This window comes from Sorex araneus, chromosome 4, assembly GCF_027595985.1.
Source record: "Sorex araneus isolate mSorAra2 chromosome 4, mSorAra2.pri, whole genome shotgun sequence".
Taxonomy (NCBI): domain Eukaryota; kingdom Metazoa; phylum Chordata; class Mammalia; order Eulipotyphla; family Soricidae; genus Sorex; species Sorex araneus.
In genome coordinates this window covers 204885669-204906229 of record NC_073305.1, presented here as the reverse complement: position 1 = coordinate 204906229, position 20561 = coordinate 204885669, and the positions used below count along the sequence as shown (strand labels likewise).

Sequence of the window (20561 nt, the reverse complement as noted above, 5' to 3'; positions counted from 1 at the left end):
CCATCTTGTTTGTAGTCACCGTTCCCGCTCCTCTATGCTCGGCAACGGGGAGCCTCGGGGCACGGGACTACGACTCCCGGCATGCCCCGCTCCCGGCGCGGCACGCCCTCCGCCATCTTGTTTGTAGTCCCCGCTCTCCTCAGCGTCCCATTGTTTCCACGGTAGCATCAGCGTCCACAGGACTACGGCTTCCGCCGTGCCCTGCGCGTGCCCGTCCTAGAAAGTGGAGGTGGTGGGGAAGGTGGGGGCAGGGGGCGGGGTTCCTCTGGGAGAAGGAGGGAGTAAAGAGGAGGAGGAGGAGGGAAGGAGGAGGGAGGGGAGGGGGAAGAGAGGAGGAAGGAGGAAGGAGATCAGGAGGGATGAGAGAGGCGGCCAGGGCCCCGGGCCGGAGCAGCGCGGGGCCGGGGGACCAGGGGGGCTGAGGCACCCTAATTGCCCCCTCCCCCTTTCCCTGCCCCCTTCCATCCTTTCCTTCCACCCTCCTGCCTGAGGAAGGGGGTTTATTCAAATTTTATTTAAATCCCTCTCTCCGAAGGGTCGCGCGCTGGGGGGAGGGGGAGAGGGCGGGGGCGCGCGCGGGCGGGGGGGCGGGGCCGGAGCAGCTTCCTTCACCCCCCTCTTCTCGCCCTGTAGGCGTAGGGCAGGGGGCCGCAGTCCAGGGGCGGGCCCAGGGGAGGGGGGCAGGTTACAGGGACCCCCCCCTCCCCGGGAACCGGCGGTGGGCGGGGCTTGAACCCCGGAAACGGTGGGGGGTCCGGGCCTGGCCCTGGACCCCTGGACTGTGGGGGGCCGAGTAGGGGCCAGTTAAAGGTCCGGGGAGAGGCGGGGTGGGGGGAGGGGAGCTGGGACTCGGACCCCTGACGGAGTGGGGCCCGGGCAGAAGCTAAGCACCCTGCGCCCGAGGAGCCCCCGGTGGCCTGGGGGGGCTGAGGGACTGAGCCCCCCAGAGCAGGACCTCCCCCTGGAAGGGCCGCGCCGTAGCCCGTGGGAGGGCCTCGCCCCCGGCGCCCCCCATCTCCACTCGCCGCCGTCCCGGCCTCCGCCGGAGGGAGGGGCCGAGCGCCCTCGGGGGGCCGTGGACCCCGGCGTTCTGAGCGTTCCGCGCCCCGCGCCGCCCGGCCCCCCCGCCGCCGATGGCCGCCGACCCGCCGGGAGCTGCCGAGAAGGGAGAGATGGCTCCCGGGACACGTGTGAGGTGGGTTCCTGCGGCTCGGCCCCAGCCCCGGGCAGCTCCCACTCCCATTCATCCTCGGCCCGGCCTCGCCTCCCTTCCCCGCCCCCAGCCTCACCCTCCCGGGGCTCGAACTCCCATCCCCGGCCCGCCTTCCTGTTACCTCTGCGCCCCGGGGAGCCGGCCTTCCTTCCTACACCCCGCTTCCCCTCGCAGACCCCCGTCCCGGCCCGCAGTCGCCGCCCTCCAGGCCCCTCCCCTGGAGCGCTTGAGGGGTCTGGAAGTCCCTGCAGAGGGGGCCACTGGGGTAAGCCCCTCCAGGCCCGCGGAGTCTATGGGATCTTGGAGGATCTGGTTTCCCTGGGAAGGGCAGCCCTGGGGACTCGGACCATTAGGGGTGGAAGGCAGCCTGGGGACTGGAGGGCGGGGTGGGCTGGACTGCCCACCTGGAGGTGTGTGGCGTGTCAAGCCGGATTCTCGAATCCAGGGACTCTGGGAGGCTGGGCAGTTGTCCCGAGACTCCGGGGAGGCAGGACGCGCCTTGCACCTGAGCAGCAGATCTAGGTTTGGGGGCCAGAGAGACCGGGTGGTAGTGGTGTAGGAGAAGGGGTTAGGGCTGGTGACCCCAGGGATCTGTGGGTATGTTGGGGAGAAGCCTGGGGCTTTTGGGGTGCACAGAGTGCGGATGATGGGGAGACTCGGGATCCCCTAACTCTGGGACAAGAAGCTTGGCTGGGGGTGTCCGTGGGAGGATGCCGGCCCCTGTGTCTCCCTGATGGAGGCCAGGGGACCAGGTGGGAGGGGGTGCCCCTCTGGCTGGAGGGGTGACCTCCCTGCATCTTCTCTTCTTGGATGGGTCGGCAAGCTGTGGCTGGCTGGGAGTAGAGGGGAGCTGGGGGGGGGCGGACTGCCCGGAGTCTCCCAGGCCAGAGCCCCGGGGGGCTCACTGACCCTATCCCCATTCACCCACAGCCCTCGGCGTTGCTGACGCCCCCAATGTCGTCGAGCAGCCGGGGGCCGGGGGCCGGAGCGCGCCGACGCCGAACCCGCTGCCGCCGCTGCCGGGCCTGTGTGCGAACTGAGTGCGGGGACTGCCACTTCTGCCGAGACATGAAGAAGTTCGGGGGGCCCGGGCGCATGAAGCAGTCGTGCCTGCTCCGGCAGTGCACTGCCGTGAGTCCCCCCACCCGCCCCCTGGAGCTGAGCAGCCCTCCCCAGCTGGCCCAAATGCTTCTCCGGGTGGCCCCCTATGGTGCTGGAGCGCTACCTTTCCTCACTCGCCCCCTGGCTCGTGAGAACATCCACCAGTCTCGTCCACAGTTTGGGGTGCACAGTTTTTGCTTCTCCCACCCCCCTTCTGAATCTTAGTCTTCAGAGGCACAGGACCGCCGGGGCTACAAGTATCCGGTGTAGGGGTCCTCCTCGGAGCTGGCGGCTGTGACAGGATATTCCCCGCCTCGGACCTCTCCCTCATCCCTGCAGTAGACCCCGGGATTTGAGGCTAGGTTTATCCTTTGTGTGACCTTGAGCAAATCACTTGGAACCTCCTTGGACCCTGTCTGTAGAATGTTTCCTTTGCGGAGCTGTAAAGTTGAAACAATGGCAGAGATACAAAGGTGGCCCTGGAAGGCCCCCGCAGCTCCTGCACCCATGAAGGTTTCTTCCCAGCTTCCAGGCGCTCTGGGCAGCCTGGGTGCAGCAGCGCCTTGCCCCCACCAGCCATGCTTTCCTGGCGGGTCTCTGCACCCACCGTCTCCCTTTCCTTCCCCTTTCCCCCAGTCCTTAACCTGGCTTTCCTGTTTCTTCTTCCCTTGCTCTAGAACATTCTTCCTTGGTCCTTACTTAGAACATTCAGCCTCCCAGCTTGCTACTCAGGATTTACCTTTCCCAAAGTCACATTGTCTCACAAGCCTGCTCTCCTTAGTACTAGCCAGCTGCCCTGGTGTTCCCAAGATCTTGCCAAAACTGAACTCTGTGGGGTCTGGAGCAGCCCCGGTCGCCTGTTGAGTGACCAAGAATTACCCCTAAACAATTTGCACCATCAGCTCCAGCTCTCTGTCTATCATTGTCACATTTGCTTAGGTTCTCTCCCCAAGCCAGCTTTCAGGGTCAAGGAGGCCCTGGATCTGGCTACAAAAATTGCAGCAGTGATAACTGTGTATCAAATGCCCACCTCCTGCCTTCTCCTCCCTGCAAGGTTCTACAAGGAAAAATTTCTCTGCACCAGTTTCCATATGGGCAGAGACACAAAGGCTAAACCCGAGGTCTAAGGTCATACTGCCAAAAAATCACACAGTTCAGGATTTGACTCAACTGTGCCTATGGTTTCTTTTGTTTATTTGTTTTTGGGCCACACCCAGCAGTGCTTGAACTTACTCCTGGCTCTGCCTCAGAGATGGCTCCTGGAGGGTTAGGTTGGATCACATTGTTATTGGGGGCCTGGGGGATCGAACCTGGGTCAGCTGTGTGCCAGGCAAGCACCCCAGCCATTGCGCTGTTGTGGCTCCGGCCTCAGACCCTGAATTCCTAAGCTCATTCATTAGCTGGTCAGGATGCCCAGAAGGAAGGGTCTTTGCCCCGTGCTTGCTTTAGGGTCCCTGATTCCACTCTTCCCCACAGCCCGTGCTCCCACACACAGCTGTGTGTCTCTTGTGTGGGGAGGCTGGGAAGGAGGACACAGTGGAGGGAGAGGAAGAGAAATTTGGCTTGAGCCTCATGGAGTGTACAATCTGCAACGAGATCGTCCACCCCGGCTGCCTGAAGGTGATGGGCCGGGGATCCTGGCGTCGGGAGTGGGGCAGCTCACTTGGGACCGCTGCCCTCCACCCACCCCCTGCCCTCTGCCCACAGATGGGGAAGGCTGAGGGTGTCATCAATGCGGAGATCCCCAATTGCTGGGAATGCCCTCGCTGTACCCAGGAAGGCCGGACCAGCAAGGTAGGGGCAGAGCTTAAGGACGGGCCCGGGGTCGGGGAGTGGTACAGGGCCTCACCCCCAGCTTCCATCTTCCCAGGATTCAGGTGAGGGACCAGGCCGCCGCAGGGCTGACAACGGCGAGGAGGGCGCCAGCCTGGGGAGTGGATGGAAGCTGACGGAGGAGCCTCCGCTTCCACCACCCCCGCCCAGGCGTAAGGGCCCCCTACCTGCTGGGCCCCCCTCAGAGGACGTGCCTGGGCCCCCCAAAAGAAAAGAGAGGGAGGCAGGGAATGAGCCCCCTACCCCAAGAAAAAAGGTGAGCCGGGGAGCATGCTCACTAGGTCCAGCCCGAGGGATTCTGGGAGCTGTAGTTTGGGGTGGGGGAGGGTGGGCCTGGCAGGCTGTGCTCCTAGGATTTTCCCCCAGGGAGATATGGTACTGGGTTGGGGGGGAGGGGGAGGATGGAGCATGTTCACTGTGAAGGGAGAGGCACAGGTGAGGGCAGCTAGCGCTGGCCAGGGGAGCTTTGGCAGCCCTGGGTGCATTAGGGAGGAGGGAGAGAGCATGCTCTTGGTAGCTGCCACAGAAGAGGAAGGAGGGGCTGGAAAGGGCCTGAGGGGGAAGGAAAAGGAGATGAGAGCATGCTCAGTGAGCCAAGACGCTGGTTGCAAGGTGAGCATGCTCAGAGTTCTCCCTGAGATGGGGGCTTCTGGGATTTGTAGTCTTGAGACGAGTGCATGGATCTTAGTTTTGTGGATGAGGGGCTAATGGGGTCTCTCCGTTCCTCGTGTCTTCCTCTTACCCTGGTAGGTGAAAGGAGGCCGGGAAAGGCACCTGAAGAAGGTGGGTGGAGATGCCTGCCTCCTCCGAGGATCGGACCCAGGCGGCCCAGGCCTTCTGCCCCCCAGGGTTCTGAATCCAAGCCAGGCTTTCTCGTCCTGCCACCCTGGGCTCCCTCCCGAGAACTGGGAGGTGTGCCGGGGACCTCCTCCCTCCCCCTTCCACCCTCCCTTGCCCCACCCTCCACCCAGAGACAGATTACCTTCCTGCTCACCTTGGCCTGCCCAAACCCCACTTGGCCACGAGGGGTGTTTGAATCCCTGGGAGAGTAGCGGGGAGAGGGGGCTGGGGCCAGGACAGGAGTCCCTGATGTCCCACGAACCCTTGAACTCATCTGACCCGTTTGCCTCATCTTTACCAACCTTCAAAGGGAGAACAGCTGTGTTCCGATTATTCCCTGGTGGCGCTGGCAAGCCAGCTGCTCTGAGCCTTCGTTTCCTCAGCCACGAAATGGAGATGGTACCGCTGGCCTCCCGCACCTACCCCACAGAGTCGCTTCAATCTAATGATGATAAAGGAGCTTTATAAACTAAAACATACCCAGCTTCAAGGAAAACTAGGCCCAGAGAGGTTATAAGACTTGCCCAAGGTCACACAGCAAAGCTAGAATTCCGGTGTCATTTAGCACTGGCACCGTTCATTAGGGTCTGTGTTCAAACCCTGCCTTTACCCTTTTACTATCTGTAACCTTGGGCCTTAATCTCTGAGCCTGTTCCTTCAGGTTTGAAAAGAACAAGTCATGCAAGTTGCCCCTGGCCCTAAGCGTGGAGTCTGTGAGGGGGCATTGCGTAGGGGAGACCCTTGCCTAGCGCCAGGGGGTTACCCCCGCTGTCCCAAGGTCACGCTTCCTCACACTAGCCCCATCTTGTCCAGTGTCCCGTGTGGTAGATGACAAGGCGCGGGCTTCCTCTGGTCACACGCAGTTGACTGCCAAGCCAGTACTCAAAACTAGATTTCAAAATCTTCACGCCTCGGCGCTTTTGGAAATTCAGACACTACGAAACCCGCGTGGCTTTTAATTCTGTGGCACCTTCACGTGGCAGCTGAGGAAACGGTTTCAGAGCAGGCCATGGCGTGGCCTCAGTTCCCTTCCCCCCCGGAGCACGGCCAGTACTGGAAGTCAGGGCTCTCCCCTGGGCTCTTCATCCCTGACCACTCCTGGGGGGGGGGCGGCAGGGTGGGTGCACACCGGCCAGACCTCGAGAGCAACCTCGCTTGTCTCCCTGCAGAAACCAAAGCCACCTTTGGCCTCCGCGGAGGGCCCGGCCGTGCCGACCCCATCGCCGCAGAGGGAGAAGCTTGAACGTTTCAAGCGGATGTGCCAGCTGCTGGAGCGGGTGCCCGACACCTCTTCGTCCTCCTCAGACTCCGACTCTGATTCTGACTCATCAGGCACCTCGCTGAGTGAGGATGAAGCCCCTGGGGAGGCCCGGAACGGGCGCCGGCCGGCCCGGGGCAGCTCAGGCGAGAAGGAGAACCGAGGGGGGCGGCGGGCTGTGCGCCCCGGCAGTGGGGGGCCCCTCCTCAGCTGGCCCCTGGGCCCTGCCCCACCGCCCCGGCCCCCACAGCTGGAGCGGCATGTGGTCCGGCCCCCACCTCGAAGCCCGGAGCCTGACACGTTGCCACTGGCCGCTGGATCCGACCACCCCCTGCCCCGTGCCGCCTGGCTCCGTGTCTTCCAGCACCTCAGCCCCCGAGAGCTGTGCATTTGCATGCGAGTCTGCCGGACTTGGAGCCGCTGGTGAGTGGCCCGGATGGGCCTGGTGCTGAGGCTCAGTACTCCTTGTTTGCTGTGTGATCTTTCTGCCCTCATTCTTGTGTCCCTGCGACCTCCCTCGCACGGACATGATAGGGGATCGCAGGATTTCTCTGTCGATCACATCCAGTCCTGTTTCATCCTCATAATAGTTTTGTGAGGTGGGGACTGTTACTGCTTTGTGTGGATGAAACTGGGGTCAAGGTCACGTGAGGGGAAGCAGCCGAACCAGAACTTTGATTGTTGGCCTCTGGCTTCAGTAACTAGCATTGATGAGTGTTTAGCCAGGGCCGAGCGTAGTGCATAGTGCTGGCTGTCCAGCTGTCATCTCGACTTTCTTTACTCCTGACACCCTTAACTCTGGTCCTCTCAAGGCCTCGGAAAGCCCCTTTTCTTTTTCTTTTTGGTTTTTTGGGTCACACCCAGCAATGCATAGGGTTACTCCTGGCTCAATACACTCAGGAATTACTCCTGGCGGTGCTCAGGGGACCATATGGGATGCTGGGAATTGAACCTGGGTCAGCCGCTTGCAAGGCAAACGCCCTACCCGCTGTGCTATTGCTCCAGCCCTCAGAAAGCCCTTTGAGAGACACCCTGGCCTCTCCGAGGATCCTGAGGCCAGCCAGAGTTTTCGGATGACTGGTTCACGCCCTGGGACCACTGTCCGCATCCTCTGCCTGTTCTCGATCTCCCTGGGGTGTCCAGAACCTTATCTGCTCACAGGTGCCAGTCACCCTCCCCGCTCTTCCTCTCTCTCCTGCCTCGTGACCGACTCCTCCCCTCTGCCGTCAAGCTCTGTGGCACTTTGTTCTCTTTAGAGGGTACAGCGCGTACGTGGACGAGCCTTCCTTCATTCCTTTCTATGTTCCCATCACTTATCTGTCCTTCCTGCATGTGTGCCCAGAAACGGGCAGTGCAGGGCCTCAGAATGCTTTGGTCGGTCAGCCAGTTCGGCTCTTGCGCAGGTAGAGTGTGCTGGTAAATGGTCTGGAGCCGAAGGATCTGTTCTCTGTGATGGCTGCCCTGAGGGCACGAGGGACGTGGGGCGTCACAGTGCACCTTGGCGACTGAACTCAAATGCCAGGTGTCTGTCTTCTTCCTTGTGAACTCTGGTGTGGGCTCTAGTTCCCCTCTGGCGGTGGGGGTGGGGATACCCCCCCCAGCACTCTGGAGGGGAAGTCCTTCATTGCCTGATCACATCGTGCTGTTGGCCATTTTTTTTTTCTTTTTTTTTTTTTTTTGCTTTTTGGGTCACACCCAGCAATGCTCGGGGGCCACTCCTGGCTCTGCACTCAGGAATTGCTCCTGGCAGTGCCTGGGGGACCATATGGGATGCCGGGGATCGAACCCATGTCAGCCGCATGCAAGGCAAACGCCCTACCCACTGTGCTATCGCTCCGGCCCTGTTGACCATTTTCTTAAGAGCAGGTACCTTAGTTTCTTAGTTTCTTCACCTGTAGAACCAAGATAACCATAGCCCTGGCTTTTTTTGGTGTTTGTTCTTTTGGGCTATCCCCAGTGGTGCCAGGGATCAACCTGGGCCTTGCACACGCAACCCCATACACTGCAGGGGCCAGTGAGATCGTACAGCAAGTAAGGCACTTGCCGATATGAGTTCAGTCCCTGACACTTATATGGTCCTCTGAGCACTGCCAAGGGAGATCCCTGGGTGCAGAGCCAGGACTAAGCCCTGAGCACCGCTGGGTGAGACCCCTCCCCCTCAAGAAAGAATACCAAAAAAGAAAAAAACATCGAAATCAAAACATACACTGCAGTCCTTTGAGTTACCTCTCCAGCCAGCTTTCATGGTTTCCGTAGGTAGGAACTGAGGTCAGAACCTGAGAGAGAAACTACCGTGTCCTAACTGCAATCAGTTACGAATACTTATTTGCAGGACATGCTTAGAAGAGCGGTTTTCAGCTTCTTTTTTAATTGTTTAAGACAACTCCAGACCTGTGAGAGTAGAACAACTATTTTGTGGCCCAGAAAGGCAGAAATAAAAATTCCTATTTCCAATAACGTTCAGGGTTAGCCCGACAGGCCGGAGCGCTGCGTGCGGGAAGCCAGGCTCCACCCCGTCACCGCACCGTGGGTCTGGACCACTGGGAGTCCCGGAGTCCCTGGCGGCGGTCCCCCAACAGAAGGAGTGTTTGTGCGTCTTGTCTTGTACAAGCCAATCCCCAGCACCACAAAGAAAGAGAAAAATCCCCACCGCTGGAGACATGGTGCAGTGGGTAGGGCGCCCGCCTTGCACGTAGCCGACCCGCATTCCTTACGGGCACCACATGTGATTCCCGGAGCATCACCAAGTGTGCCTCCCCCCCGCCCCGGTTGTATGCCAATATTTATATGTTTATTATAGTCCATATACTTGAACTAGGTGTGCCCTATGTGCAGCAGCATTAACTTTTCACTCAGTGCATTTCACCCGTGGAGACTGGCACGAGGAGACTGGCACGGTCCCCTGCACTTGAGAAGCACTGTCATAGGACTTAGATCTGTGGCCTTGAGCTCCCAGTCAACCTGCAACATTGAAGCAAATAGTTACAGCAGTTGCTGGGGATTCCCAGCCCTGCTTCATGTATTAATTGAGGAAATGTTTGCTGAGGCCTCTATCAAGGCCAACCATTGTGAGCAGCAGCGGCGGCAGCCTGGAGGCGGATGGAGAGAGTGCGGTGTGATTTCCAGCGCGTGGGGCACTTTCCCTCTCAGGGTCTCAGTCTTCGCCGGGTTCACTGCAATTCCTTGCTGGGAAGGTTCGAGGAACTGATTCTTGGCAAAAGCGTTTAGTACAAGGTGGTTTTGGTGAGAAGTCTGAGAGTCGTCTGGGAGGCACAGTGAGAACAGTCAGGAGCACACAGGCAGAGGGGAGTGGGGAGGAGAGACGCGGGGTGAGAACTTGTTCAAGCAGCAGCATGATTTGAATCTGGTACCCGAATGTCTTGGGTGGGGGGCGCACAGGGTGACTTTCCACTGAGTGGGAAAGGGCTCACCTTTGTCGGGTAGGCCAGTTAAAGAAGAGCTAGCAGACCGGATAACGGAATGTCCAGTCTGATGGGAGCTTTTGACCTCAGCTTGAAGGAGGAGGGCCGAAGACGGGACATCCACATTTGCGAGTGAGATAAAGAGTTTTAGGGGAGAAGTATGCCCTAAAGTCTAGCTTCGCAAGCTGTGGTCTTAACCTTGGCTCACTTGACTAACTGAATGTGGAGATCATGAAAAAAATTGACAACAGTGAAAGGTTACTGAAGGCTCAGTGCCCAAAGCTTCAAACTCAACCATGTGAATCCAAGAAGTTTCTGGCAGTGCTCACCCAGGTTGAAAGAAAGGAAAGATGGGAGAGTTAAAGAATGGGAACGTCCTGGGTGTTGGTAGGAGGTCATGGAGATGAGAGGCCAGAGTGTCAATTGCATTTGCTACAAGGAGGCCTTAGTACCTTGGCTGTGCTGCAGGAGGGGCTAAAGTCAGGTCACACAGAGCTGAGGACATTACCTCCAGGGGAGGCCATTGGTCCCTTTGCGGTGAGGCCTCTGATTTCTAAGGTGACACCTGGCATGCGGTTGGTACTACAGCCACTTGTCGAATGAGTGACAGTGAGGAAATCAGGATGGAGTGCAGAAAGGCTGGGAGGGTGGAGCTGGAGAGATTTGTAGGTAGGAAAGCAGGAGGTTGCAGGCTTTCCTGTCTGGTGGCTTCCCTGTTCTCTAGGCACCCGGAGGTGAAGTAACTAACCAAGAGTAAGGAGATAGGGGTGAGGAGAAGTGATTTGGAGGAGCTGAGTTGGAGTGTCAGGACTTTGGAGGACGTGGCTAAGAGGGCAAGGAAAGCACTAGGACGTAGCACTAGGATATAGGCTAAAGGCCAGCTAGGCCTGGAGATGGGACTGTAGTGGACAGTGGGCTTTGGCTGGAGCCTCGGAGGCTGTGGACTCTTTGCAGGCGGTGGTTTGGACTGTCTGTGTCCCTAGTGGCTCCCTCAGCAGATTGGTTTTGGGTGGACATTACAGATTTTGGAGGTGGATTCAGTAGGTTGATGACTGGGCCCAGGGTGGCTGGAGTGAAGGAGAAAGTGAATGAGTTAGTGAGCTTGGACCTCAAGCTCTCCCCTAGATGAGGGCATGCCTTGGCCTCTTAAGAGTTATTCCTGCCTCTAGCTTTAATGTCATTCCATAGCTTCAATCCTTCCCAGGGGCCTGAGACATAGTACAGGGATGAAGACATCGACCTTGCATGTGGCTGACTCCTGCTTCAACCTCTGGCACCATGTCAGTCCCCTGAACACCACTGGACATGACCCCAAAACCCAACCCAATCCCCTCCCTCCAAATACAGACCCTTTCCAGGGTCTTCCTCACGGGGCCTTCCACAATCTTGTTAGACTTTGGGGTATACCAAGCGCCCCGTTGCTGCCTCCTTTCTCCCGTGCCGCAAACCTTTGACACCGCATCTTGTGTGGCAGAGGTCTGCTGTAGACCAGTGACGTGCCTTTAGTTCCCTTCTGGCAGAACTGAGATACAGACCTTTGCCACTCACGCTGCTCTCCTCCAGGCTCTGACCACATCAGGCCAGCCTGGCATCTGGCCCTCTCTGACATGGCACCCCAGGGCCTCCCCTGTCACTTCTCCACTTAGCACTCAGGCTCTCCGGCCAGACCAGCTAGGTGCAAGTCCTTGGCTCAGCTTCACTTAGCACATGTAGGGCCTTGACTGAGTTTCTTACCTTTGTTTTTCTAAATTTGTTTTGGGGTCATGTCTGGTGATGCTCAGGGGCTACTCCCTGTGCAGTGCCGCTTGAGAGACGCTCCCTCTGGTGCCTGGGGGACCGTGTGGTCTTGGGGAGTGAGTCTTGGCCTCATGCTTGCAAAGCATCTGCTCTGACCATTGGAGCTATCTCCCAGCCTCCCTCTTGAAGTGTCTGGTTGGAGGAGAAGACGAATGCATGTTTTGCATGCCGGAGCCCTGGTTCGATCCCTGGAACTACAGGGCCCCCCTTGAACACTAAGCTGGGGGTAGCCACTGAGCACCACCAAATGTGGCCCTGGGGGAGAGGGGGGATTCCTTAACCTCTCTGGGCCTAAATTTCCTAATTCCTTAAAAAGAGGTGTGTAATGACAGTATTCACCTCCTTGGGGTGTTGGGAGGTTAAGTGCGTAACGTAAGGAACTGTTGTTGCTGGCACACAGTAAGCCTTCAATAAACACCAGTTATTAGTGCTGTGGTCACCATCATCATTATTCTCGTTATTTGATGGGATGATGAATCGCCTTTTGTTCCTGCTGCCTGAGATTCTCAGAGCTCTCCGATTTCTCTCTGTGCCTGGACCTGGTTCCTCCCCATCTGGAATGCACGCCCGCTGCCTCCCCTCTGCTCCCCTTGATACAATTCCTCGGTCTCCAGCCAGGCATTATCTCCTCGGGAGGCCTCTGTTCTTTTCCTCCCATGGGCTGTGACGTCTCTTTCGGCCTTGGTTCTGCGGATCAGTCCGTGTTGCTCTGTGCCCAGTGGAGACAGTAAGGCCTGGCTGACTGTTGGCAGCCACTCCGAGCTTTGTTAGGCTTTGTCTCTTTTTGGTTTGGGAGCCATACCTGGGGGGGCTCAGGGGCTCCTCTTGTCTCTGCTCAAGAATTGCTCCTGGTGGTGCTCAGGGGCCCACGTGGGCTCTGCATGCAGAGTATGCACTCAGTCAGACTGAACACTCTCTCTGTTTCCAAGTCTGAGGTTTAAACCCGGTGCCTTGACCACCCAGTGGCAGATGGACACACAATTCAGCCATGAACAGGCAAAGGTTAAGTCTTGGGACAGGAGTCACTGGTGCGGAGCTTTGTCCATGATTGGGGGGACAGGGGCCATCCCAGTGGTTCTCAGGAACCCCGGGCACTTCCCTTAGGATTCTCCCCCAACTAGGCCTGCAGTTCAGTGCTCGTGCTCAGGCCCTGCACGGTGCTGGGGCCTCCAGGGCTGTGTCTGGTGATGCTCAGAGGACTCTTCGAGGCCAGGAATCAGATGCGGTTACCTCATGCAGGGCAGGGCACCTTAACCCTAGCACTGTCTGGCCCTGGAGCTGAGCTGAGCCTCGGAAGGTCTGGGCTGGGTGGGGCCACACAGCATTGTACGCTTGGAGGTTGGCCGGTGGTCTCTCGAGGAGCACGATCCAGGAGCAGTTGGAAAGGGAGGCTTCCTGTCTAGCAGGGTGGCCACGGAAGGCTTCTTGTTGGTGGCAGCAATATTGGAGTTAAGACTCAAAATTGGGTCTGAGTTGACAGATTTTTGTTTGCTTGCTTGTTTTTGTTTGGGGGCCATGCTGCCTTGCTTGGAAATCACTCCGGCTGGTGCCTGCGGATTGTGTGTGGTGCTGGGGATTGAACTGAGGTGCGCTGCATGCAATGCAATTGTCTCGTCTGCTACACTATGTCTCTGGCTTCTGTTTATTTTTTCATGATTTTTATTTAAAAAAAAATTGGGGGTGAGGGCTGGAGAGATATCTCAGTGGGGCTGAGCAATGCTTTGCATCCAGGATTCCCAGGTTGATCCCTGGCACTGCCCAGGAGGATGTGCCTGGTGTGACCCAAATAACTTCTTAACAAAAAAATTGTTTTGGTGGTGAGATAGGTTGTCGTTTGGTTAAGGGACCACACCCGACAATACTTGGGGCTTACTCCTGGTTCTGCACTCAGGAATTACTCCTGGTGGTGCTCTAGGGACCAAATGGGATGCTGGGGATCAAACCTGGTCATCTGTGCAAGGCAAATGCCCCACCCTCTGGACTGTCGCTTCCACCTGTGAGGAGATAGTTTGGAATGGAGCAGAATTTCATTGAGTAGATAGGGAAAGGTGGCAGGAGATAGGGCCTGTAGCTGAGCTGACAGTAGATTATGGTAGGTTTTTTTTTCCCCCTTTTTAGAATTGGAGAGACTTAGAAAAGATTTGTTGATTAAGAAGGACCCAGAATGGGCTGAAGAGATAGTTTAGGTGACTTGCTGCCGGCCTCAGTTTGATTCCCAGCTTTGCATATGGTTCCCCAAGTGCCATCAGGAGTGACCCCTGAGCACAGAGCTGGGAGTAAGCCCTGAGCAACACTCTGTGGGCCCCTCCAAAAGGAAAAATAATGGGGCTGGAGAAGTACAATGGGTAGGGTGCTTTCTTTGCATGTAGCCAACCTCTAGTCAATCCCCGTCATCCCATATGGTCCCTTGAGCACTACCAAGAGTAATCCCTGAGCGCAGAGCCGAGTAACCCCTGAACATCACTAGGTGTGGTCCAAAAATAAGAAAAAAGAAAAAAGACCCCAAGAGAGGGCGAGACTGGAATGCCAGAAGGGGGGGAAGTGGTGTTTGAGGAGTTGGCAGTGGCAGGTGGATAAAGTTGAGTGAAGCGCCGGTGCCTTCAGCAGTCCCTGAAATGCCACAGAGGGGCTCTGAGTAGCCCTGGTTTGAAGTCGCACAGACACATAACTTACCCGTCTCTCAGGTTTCAAAATAGTCTCCCCATGGGTTGCTATTGTATTTGACCTTCTGTAGTACTTACTCCTGTTTAAGAAAGCATCTTTAAACCAGAGGATCACCTGCGAGATGCACTGTGTCAGAAGCAGCCAGGGGGTACCAGGGTGCTCTTGTTTACCCTGCCCCCCACTACTCCCTATTCTGAAGATCCAGCACCCTAGGTTAGAGCAGTGATTCGCAAACCCCAGTTCTGTGTTATCTCCTGTCTGCAGAATGTGATTTTAGAGAGAGAGAGAGAGAGAAGACACACACACACACACACACACACACACACACACACACACACACGGGGGGGGGGGGTGGCTCACAGGGCCGCACCATGTGCTTTGCCTGTGGGAGCCATGGGTTTGACCCTTTGTCCTGCGCGGTCTCCCAGGCTCCACTGGGCTTGACCCCTGAGCACTGCTGGGCGTGACCCAGAGCGCAGAAGAATAAATGAGTGACTTCCTCTTTGCTCTAGAAAACAGTACCGTTTTTTATCTCAATTGATTACTCCTAATAAATAGAACAGACTAGACTTACGAAATTGCAGCCAGGTGCCGCCACTGGGGTTTGGGAATCACTGCTCTAACGAGGGTGCTGGAAAGTAAAGCCCTGCAGAAACCCAGAAACGCTGAAGGAGCAAATGCAGGACTTCGACTGTTGCACTGATAAGGCTGCTCAGCCATTCAGTAAATGCGCAGCGCCCTGTGCACCTGTGCGAGGCGTAGCTCCATTCTAGTTGGAGGGACAGAGTCATCACAAAGAGAAAACGGGCTGGAGCAATAGGACCGCGGGGAGGGTGCTTGCCTTGCTTGTGGCTGACCCCGGTTTGATCCCCAGCACTCCATACGGTCCTGGAGAACCACCAGGAGTAATTTCTCAGTGCAGAGCCAGGTGTAACCCCTGCCTGAGCATTGCCGGGTATGGCCCGGAAACGAAAGCGAGAGCTGAAGAGAGAACGTTCAGCCAGCTCGAGCGCGTGCTTTGCATCCCCTGAGGGATCGCAGCTATAAGCCAGGAGTAGCCCCTGGTGCAGAAACAAGAGAACAGAACAGGGCTGTGGTCAAACCTTGGGCAGCTGGCCTTTAAGATGGGGCGATATGGGCCGGAGAGATAGTTCAGAGAGCTGGACTGTATGCATAGAGCCCTGAATTCGACCCCAAGCAGCACACTTGGCCTCCAGAGCACCCCCAGTTTGAGGTCTAGTGTCCTTTGGCTCAGCACTGCTTGGGAGACCCTAAAACAAAAGCCAGAATAGGAAGTCAGAGAGATGATAAGGGACTAAGGCACTTGCCTTACAGCTGATCTTGGCTCACATCTCTGGCATGAGATACGACGTGGTCCCCCCACGTGTGGCCAGGGACCACTTCAAGATGATGCGGGGGCTGGGCATGTGGATCAGTGAGAAAGCACATGCTTTGCGTGCATGAATCCTGCATTTGATCCCCAGCCACCACCAAACAAAATGCGTATAAAACGGTGGGGCCATGTGTATTCAGGGCAGAGATTAATGGAGGAGAAGTTGAGAAGTGCCCGTGTAACTTAGCCAGCGTGATCTGAGAAACCTCAGTTGGGGTGGAGGCTGCTGACATAAGCCTTTGGTGTTACATCAAATAGAGCGTGTAGGGTACTTGTGTGTGTGTGTGTTTGGCAAAATTCCTTGTAAACTGTAAGGCCCACAAACTATAATGACCTCATTTGATCTCACAGCCACTCATTATCTTCATTTTATAAATGAGGCCTCTGAGGCTTGGGGAGAGGAATGGACTTGCCCAGGGTCTTGCATCCAGTTCAGTGGTGGAGTTGAGCCCCAGACTCAAGAGCACTTGGCCTGGGACCAGGAGCTTCTTGTTCCCTGCCTGACTCCCCGGGGAGATCATTGTCTGCGTGTGAGAACCGAGTGCTCAGGTCTCTGTCCTCCCCTTGTGGCCGGCAGGTGCTATGACAAGCGTCTGTGGCCTCGAATGGACCTGAGCCGGCGAAAGTCCCTGACCCCGCCTATGCTCAGTGGTGTAGTTCGTCGCCAGCCTCGAGCCCTGGACCTCAGCTGGACAGGCGTCTCCAAGAAGCAGCTCATGTGGCTTCTGAACCGTCTGCAAGGTAGGGTGGGGTGATGAGGTGGGAACAGGGTGAGGAGGGCCACGGGCTCGGGACGGGATCCCCCTAGTACCAGCTCTGTGGCTTCTCCCCAGGCCTGCAGGAGCTGGTGCTCTCTGGCTGCTCCTGGCTCTCCGTCTCTGCCCTGGGCTCAGCCCCACTGCCAGCCCTGCGGCTCCTGGACCTCCGCTGGATTGAGGATGTCAAAGACTCCCAGCTCCGAGAGCTGCTGCTGCCTCCACCAGATACCAAACCAGGTGCCACCTTCGTGGGCTCGTGTAGAATGGGGCGGGCGAGGCGGGGACCGCAGTCTCTCCTAACTCGCATTGGCGTTAGGGCTTTGGAGAAAGGACGGAACGCGTAGGTTTGAGTCTGTAGGGCCTGTGTGACTAGCGCATTCACGTCCCCGCTGTACACTCGGCCCTGCGGTCGGAGGAGTCGGTGAAGAGGGCACAGCCCCTGCAAGCCGGGAAAGCCTGGGTGATGTGGCAAAATGCCATCACAGGAGGATGACATGAGTTCTGGGAGAAGCAGGACCGCTGAGGACAGTCTGGGTGTGGTGGGCACTCTCAGAGAATGTTCTAGAGGGGAACTGCAGCTGTGGCCGTGGTTGCATGCAGTGTGGCCCGTCAGCGCAGCCTGGCCTCAAGAGCCAAAAACAGAACTGTGGTGGAAAATCTGGTTTTCAAATGATGGCAGTTAGTTAACATTCTTTTAACATTCATGTGTGGACCCAGTCAAACTATGGCTGAGCTGCAGTTTAGACCCCCGGGCCCTCTTACCTTAGAAGGGATGAAGATTTGGTTGGAGGAGGACGCCTGGGGGAAAAAGTACGTGGAGACTGGCAATCTGTCCCCCCAAGTTAAGGCCAGGTACCCCGCTAGGATCGGCGTTACTATTAGACTCATAGACTGGTCTGGAACCAGTCCTGTTCCCCACCCTGGTGGAACCCAAGTCCAGTGGAGACACAGAAATAGTGTGGTGACTGTAATCAGGGAGGGGTGTATGTGTGCGTGTGCCCATGTGCGTGTGTGTGTCTTTCCTTGAAACGTGCTGGGCAGAATAAGCTGTTTTGGCCCTTCTAAGCGAGGTGATGCTGAGATCTGAGACTGGTCCTAATTTTCTTTATGCAGATACATTCAGTTGGGTCAGTGAGCTGGAATGCAGGTTTCGCATGAAGAATGCATGGGTCTGACTCCTGGCACTGCTGGGAATGCCCCCTGAGCTAGGAGTAATCCCTGACCACTGCTAGATATGAGCCAAAAGTTAACCAGAAAGCCCTTCTGAGTCAGGGAGCCAGGGAGAGAGTTCACAGAGCTGGAGACATGCTGTGTGCACGCGGGAGCCCCAGGTTCAATCCCCAGCCCGACATGGTTCTCTGGCTCTGCGTGGTTCTCCCCTGTGCACTGTGGGGAGCAGCCCCCAAGCAACAATGGTTGTGGCCCCAAAACGAAAAACAGACCAAGAAAGCCCTTTTAGGGTCGGGAGAGAGAGCGCATGAAGGTAAAGACGCTTTGCGTGTGGCTGCAGCTGCCACAACCCTGGTTCAAGTCCCAGCTACCACCTACCTCCCTGGAGCACTGCCAGGGGTCGCTCCTGAGCACAGGAGTAGCCCTTGAGCACTGTCAGGTGTGGCCCGAATTAGCCTCCCCGCCCCAGAAAATAGGCCCTTTGCAGGGTGTCCTTGTGTCCTTTGAGGACAGCTCTGTGGTAGAGCGCTTGCCTTGCTAGTGTGCTGCCTTGGGCCCGTAGCCCACAGCGTTTGAGCCTGGGCATTGCATATGTATGTAACTCTGAGCTCCACTAGGGGTCACTAGTGAACAGAGCCAGGAATAGGTACTGAGTAGCACTGGGTGTGGCAGTCCCCAAGGCTACAGTAATGACAAGAATACTGTAGGCTTGTTTCATTGTAACATCGGGTCTCTAGTTTACCCAGGGTCCAGCCTCGGGCCTGGTAGGATTGTGTGGTAAGACTTTGGACTTGGGGGTCAACCAGGTCCGGTGTCCCGGCTCTGTTCCTCTCTGCTTGGATTGCCTAAAGACTTAAGCATCAGTTTGCTCATCTGTAAACGGGAATGTTGATGAGGGAACGTGTGGCCTGGTCTGTGGCTTCAGACCACCAGCATCGCTTTCACCGGAGAACTTGTTCGTTTTGTTTGGGGGCCACATCTGGTGGCGCTTAGGGCTTACTCCTAGCTCTGCTCTCTGGGCTCACGGGGAACCATAGGAGGTGCCAGGGGTTGGACCCGGCGTGGCTGCGTGTGGGCAAAAGTCCTCCCTGCTGTCCTATCACTCTGGCCCCACCACGAGAGAACTTCTTAGCAAAATTGAGATTCCACATTAGATCTCTTCTAAGTTCTCCCTCCCACGTGGAGCGAGCAGTTCACTTGAACTCACCCTCCTAGGGACGCGGGGGCTTCCCGCTCAGGTCAGCCAGCCAGTTAGTGGGCTTCTGGCCTTCAGTGAGCCTTCAGTTGCAGGCTGCTGGTTCCTTCTCCCCCACCCCCAACACCCCCCGGGCCCAGGCACTTAGTTTATTTTTTAAAGTCGATTTTATTTTATTTATTAGTTTAAAACCAAAACAAAGCATTTGAAGACTCACTCTGCACCCTGCTGCAGCACCGTGCACGGGGTGGGGGGGGGCGCTTTTTCCATCTGCCACAGAAATGTCACTGCTTTGACCTATCAGAGTGGCAGAGCTGCCTGGGGAAAAAAAACCGGAACAGGGGGCTGGAGTGATAGCACAGCGGGTAGGGCGTTTGCCTTGCACTCGGCCTACCGGGGTTCAAATCCCAGCATCCCATATGGTCCCCTGAGCACTGCCAGGGGTGATTCCTGAGTGCATGAGCCAGGAGTGACCCCTGTGCCATGCTGGGTGTGACCCCCCCAAAAAAAAACCCAAAAAAAAATGGAACATTCAAGATTAAGGATAGACAAAGAAAAAAGATGTTTTTGATATGACAAAAACAGTAACAACAAGTCTCACAATGGAGACGTTACTGGTGCCCGCTCAAGCAAATCGATGAACAACGGGACGATAGTGCTACCGTGCTATCACCATACAAGGGTCCCCCAGAAGGCCACTGTCAGAAGTGACTCCTGAGACCACTGGAAGTGGCTCAAACATTTTGTCCCCAAAACAAAATAAAACCAGAAAGTAACCTCCGTCCTCAGAGATGTTTCTTGTATGAGTGACTGTATTGTGTACCAAGAAGAAGAGGAAAAGTACACAGATGTCAGGCAGTGAGAATGGAAAAAAAGTCTGAGCACTGCTTGGAGCACTACCCCCACCTCCAAGAAAAAGACAGAAGAGCACAGGAAAGGATAGGGGTGCAGTGGGTGCCCACGTTTCCACGCAAGGAAACATGAAGTTCTCGTTGAGGAGACGGGGTGAGCCGTGGACAGGATCCAGGATCGTGGGGATGTTTGGGAAGGAACAGGCTATGCAGAGAGGCAAGGGGGCTCCCTGGGGAGGGGAGTAGGCTTGGGGTGATGAGGAATTCGGGCAGCCAGTGGCGCTAACGTCTAACCTCCCCGCGCAGGGCAAACGGAGAGCCGGGGTCGGCTGCAGGGGGTTGCGGAGCTGCGCCTGGCGGGCCTGGAGCTGACAGACGCCTCCCTGCGGCTCCTGCTGCGCCATGCACCCCAGCTGAGCGCCCTGGACCTCAGCCACTGCGCCCACGTCGGGGACCCCAGCGTCCACCTCCTCACAGCCCCCACCTCGCCACTCCGAGAGACCCTGGTACACCTCAATCTTGCCGGTAAGCGCGCTGTCCGGTCATGGCGGACCCGTGCGTGGCCCCGCCCCCCACTCCTGCCCTCTCTCAGGCAGCGCCCGCTGTCCCACCAGGTTGCCACCGCCTCACGGACCACTGTCTCCCGCTGTTCCGCCGCTGCCCGCGCCTGCGCCGCCTGGACCTGCGCTCCTGCCGCCAGCTCTCACCTGAAGCTTGTGCCCGACTGGCAGCCGCTGGGCCCCCCGGCCCCTTCCGCTGCCCCGAGGAGAAGCTGCTTCTCAAGGACAGCTAGTAGTTGGGTGCCCCCCCCTGCCCCCAGGACTTCCTCGGAGCCTGGACCTCAGGCCTTCATTTCACCCCTGCCAGGAGGCCGGGCACCCACCTCATGACTTGGGGTTCCTGCCCAGGGACTCGAGCCAGCCTCCCCCCTCTCTGCCCCCTGCACTGATATCTCTGGGGGTCTCCTTCCCATCCCCTTCCCCCTCTACCTGCTTCATTGTCCATCCCCTGGGGGGAGTGGGTCAGAGGTACTGGGGGGTGCTGAGCCAAAGGGATGGTGGGAGGG

At 57.2% G+C, this 20561-nt stretch overlaps 1 protein-coding gene across 2 annotated transcripts; it reads left to right on the top strand.

Annotated features, from left to right (window-relative positions):
- The first annotated feature begins 329 nt into the window (after positions 1-329).
- FBXL19 (F-box and leucine rich repeat protein 19) lies at positions 330-20553 on the top strand. Of its 2 annotated transcripts, none has more exons than XM_055136212.1 (11): positions 330-1195; positions 2144-2344; positions 3791-3934; positions 4022-4108; positions 4185-4403; positions 4898-4930; positions 6157-6668; positions 16099-16262; positions 16355-16516; positions 19802-20020; positions 20110-20553. In XM_055136212.1, exons 2-11 carry the CDS (start codon positions 2168-2170, stop codon positions 20286-20288), a joined length of 1896 nt encoding a protein of 631 aa, XP_054992187.1. In that variant the 5' UTR covers positions 330-1195; positions 2144-2167; the 3' UTR covers positions 20289-20553. The 2 variants fall into 2 exon arrangements, with proteins under 2 accessions (XP_054992187.1, XP_054992186.1); XM_055136211.1 differs by having other exon boundaries at positions 332-1195; positions 4898-5059.
- The last annotated feature ends 8 nt before the right edge of the window (positions 20554-20561 follow it).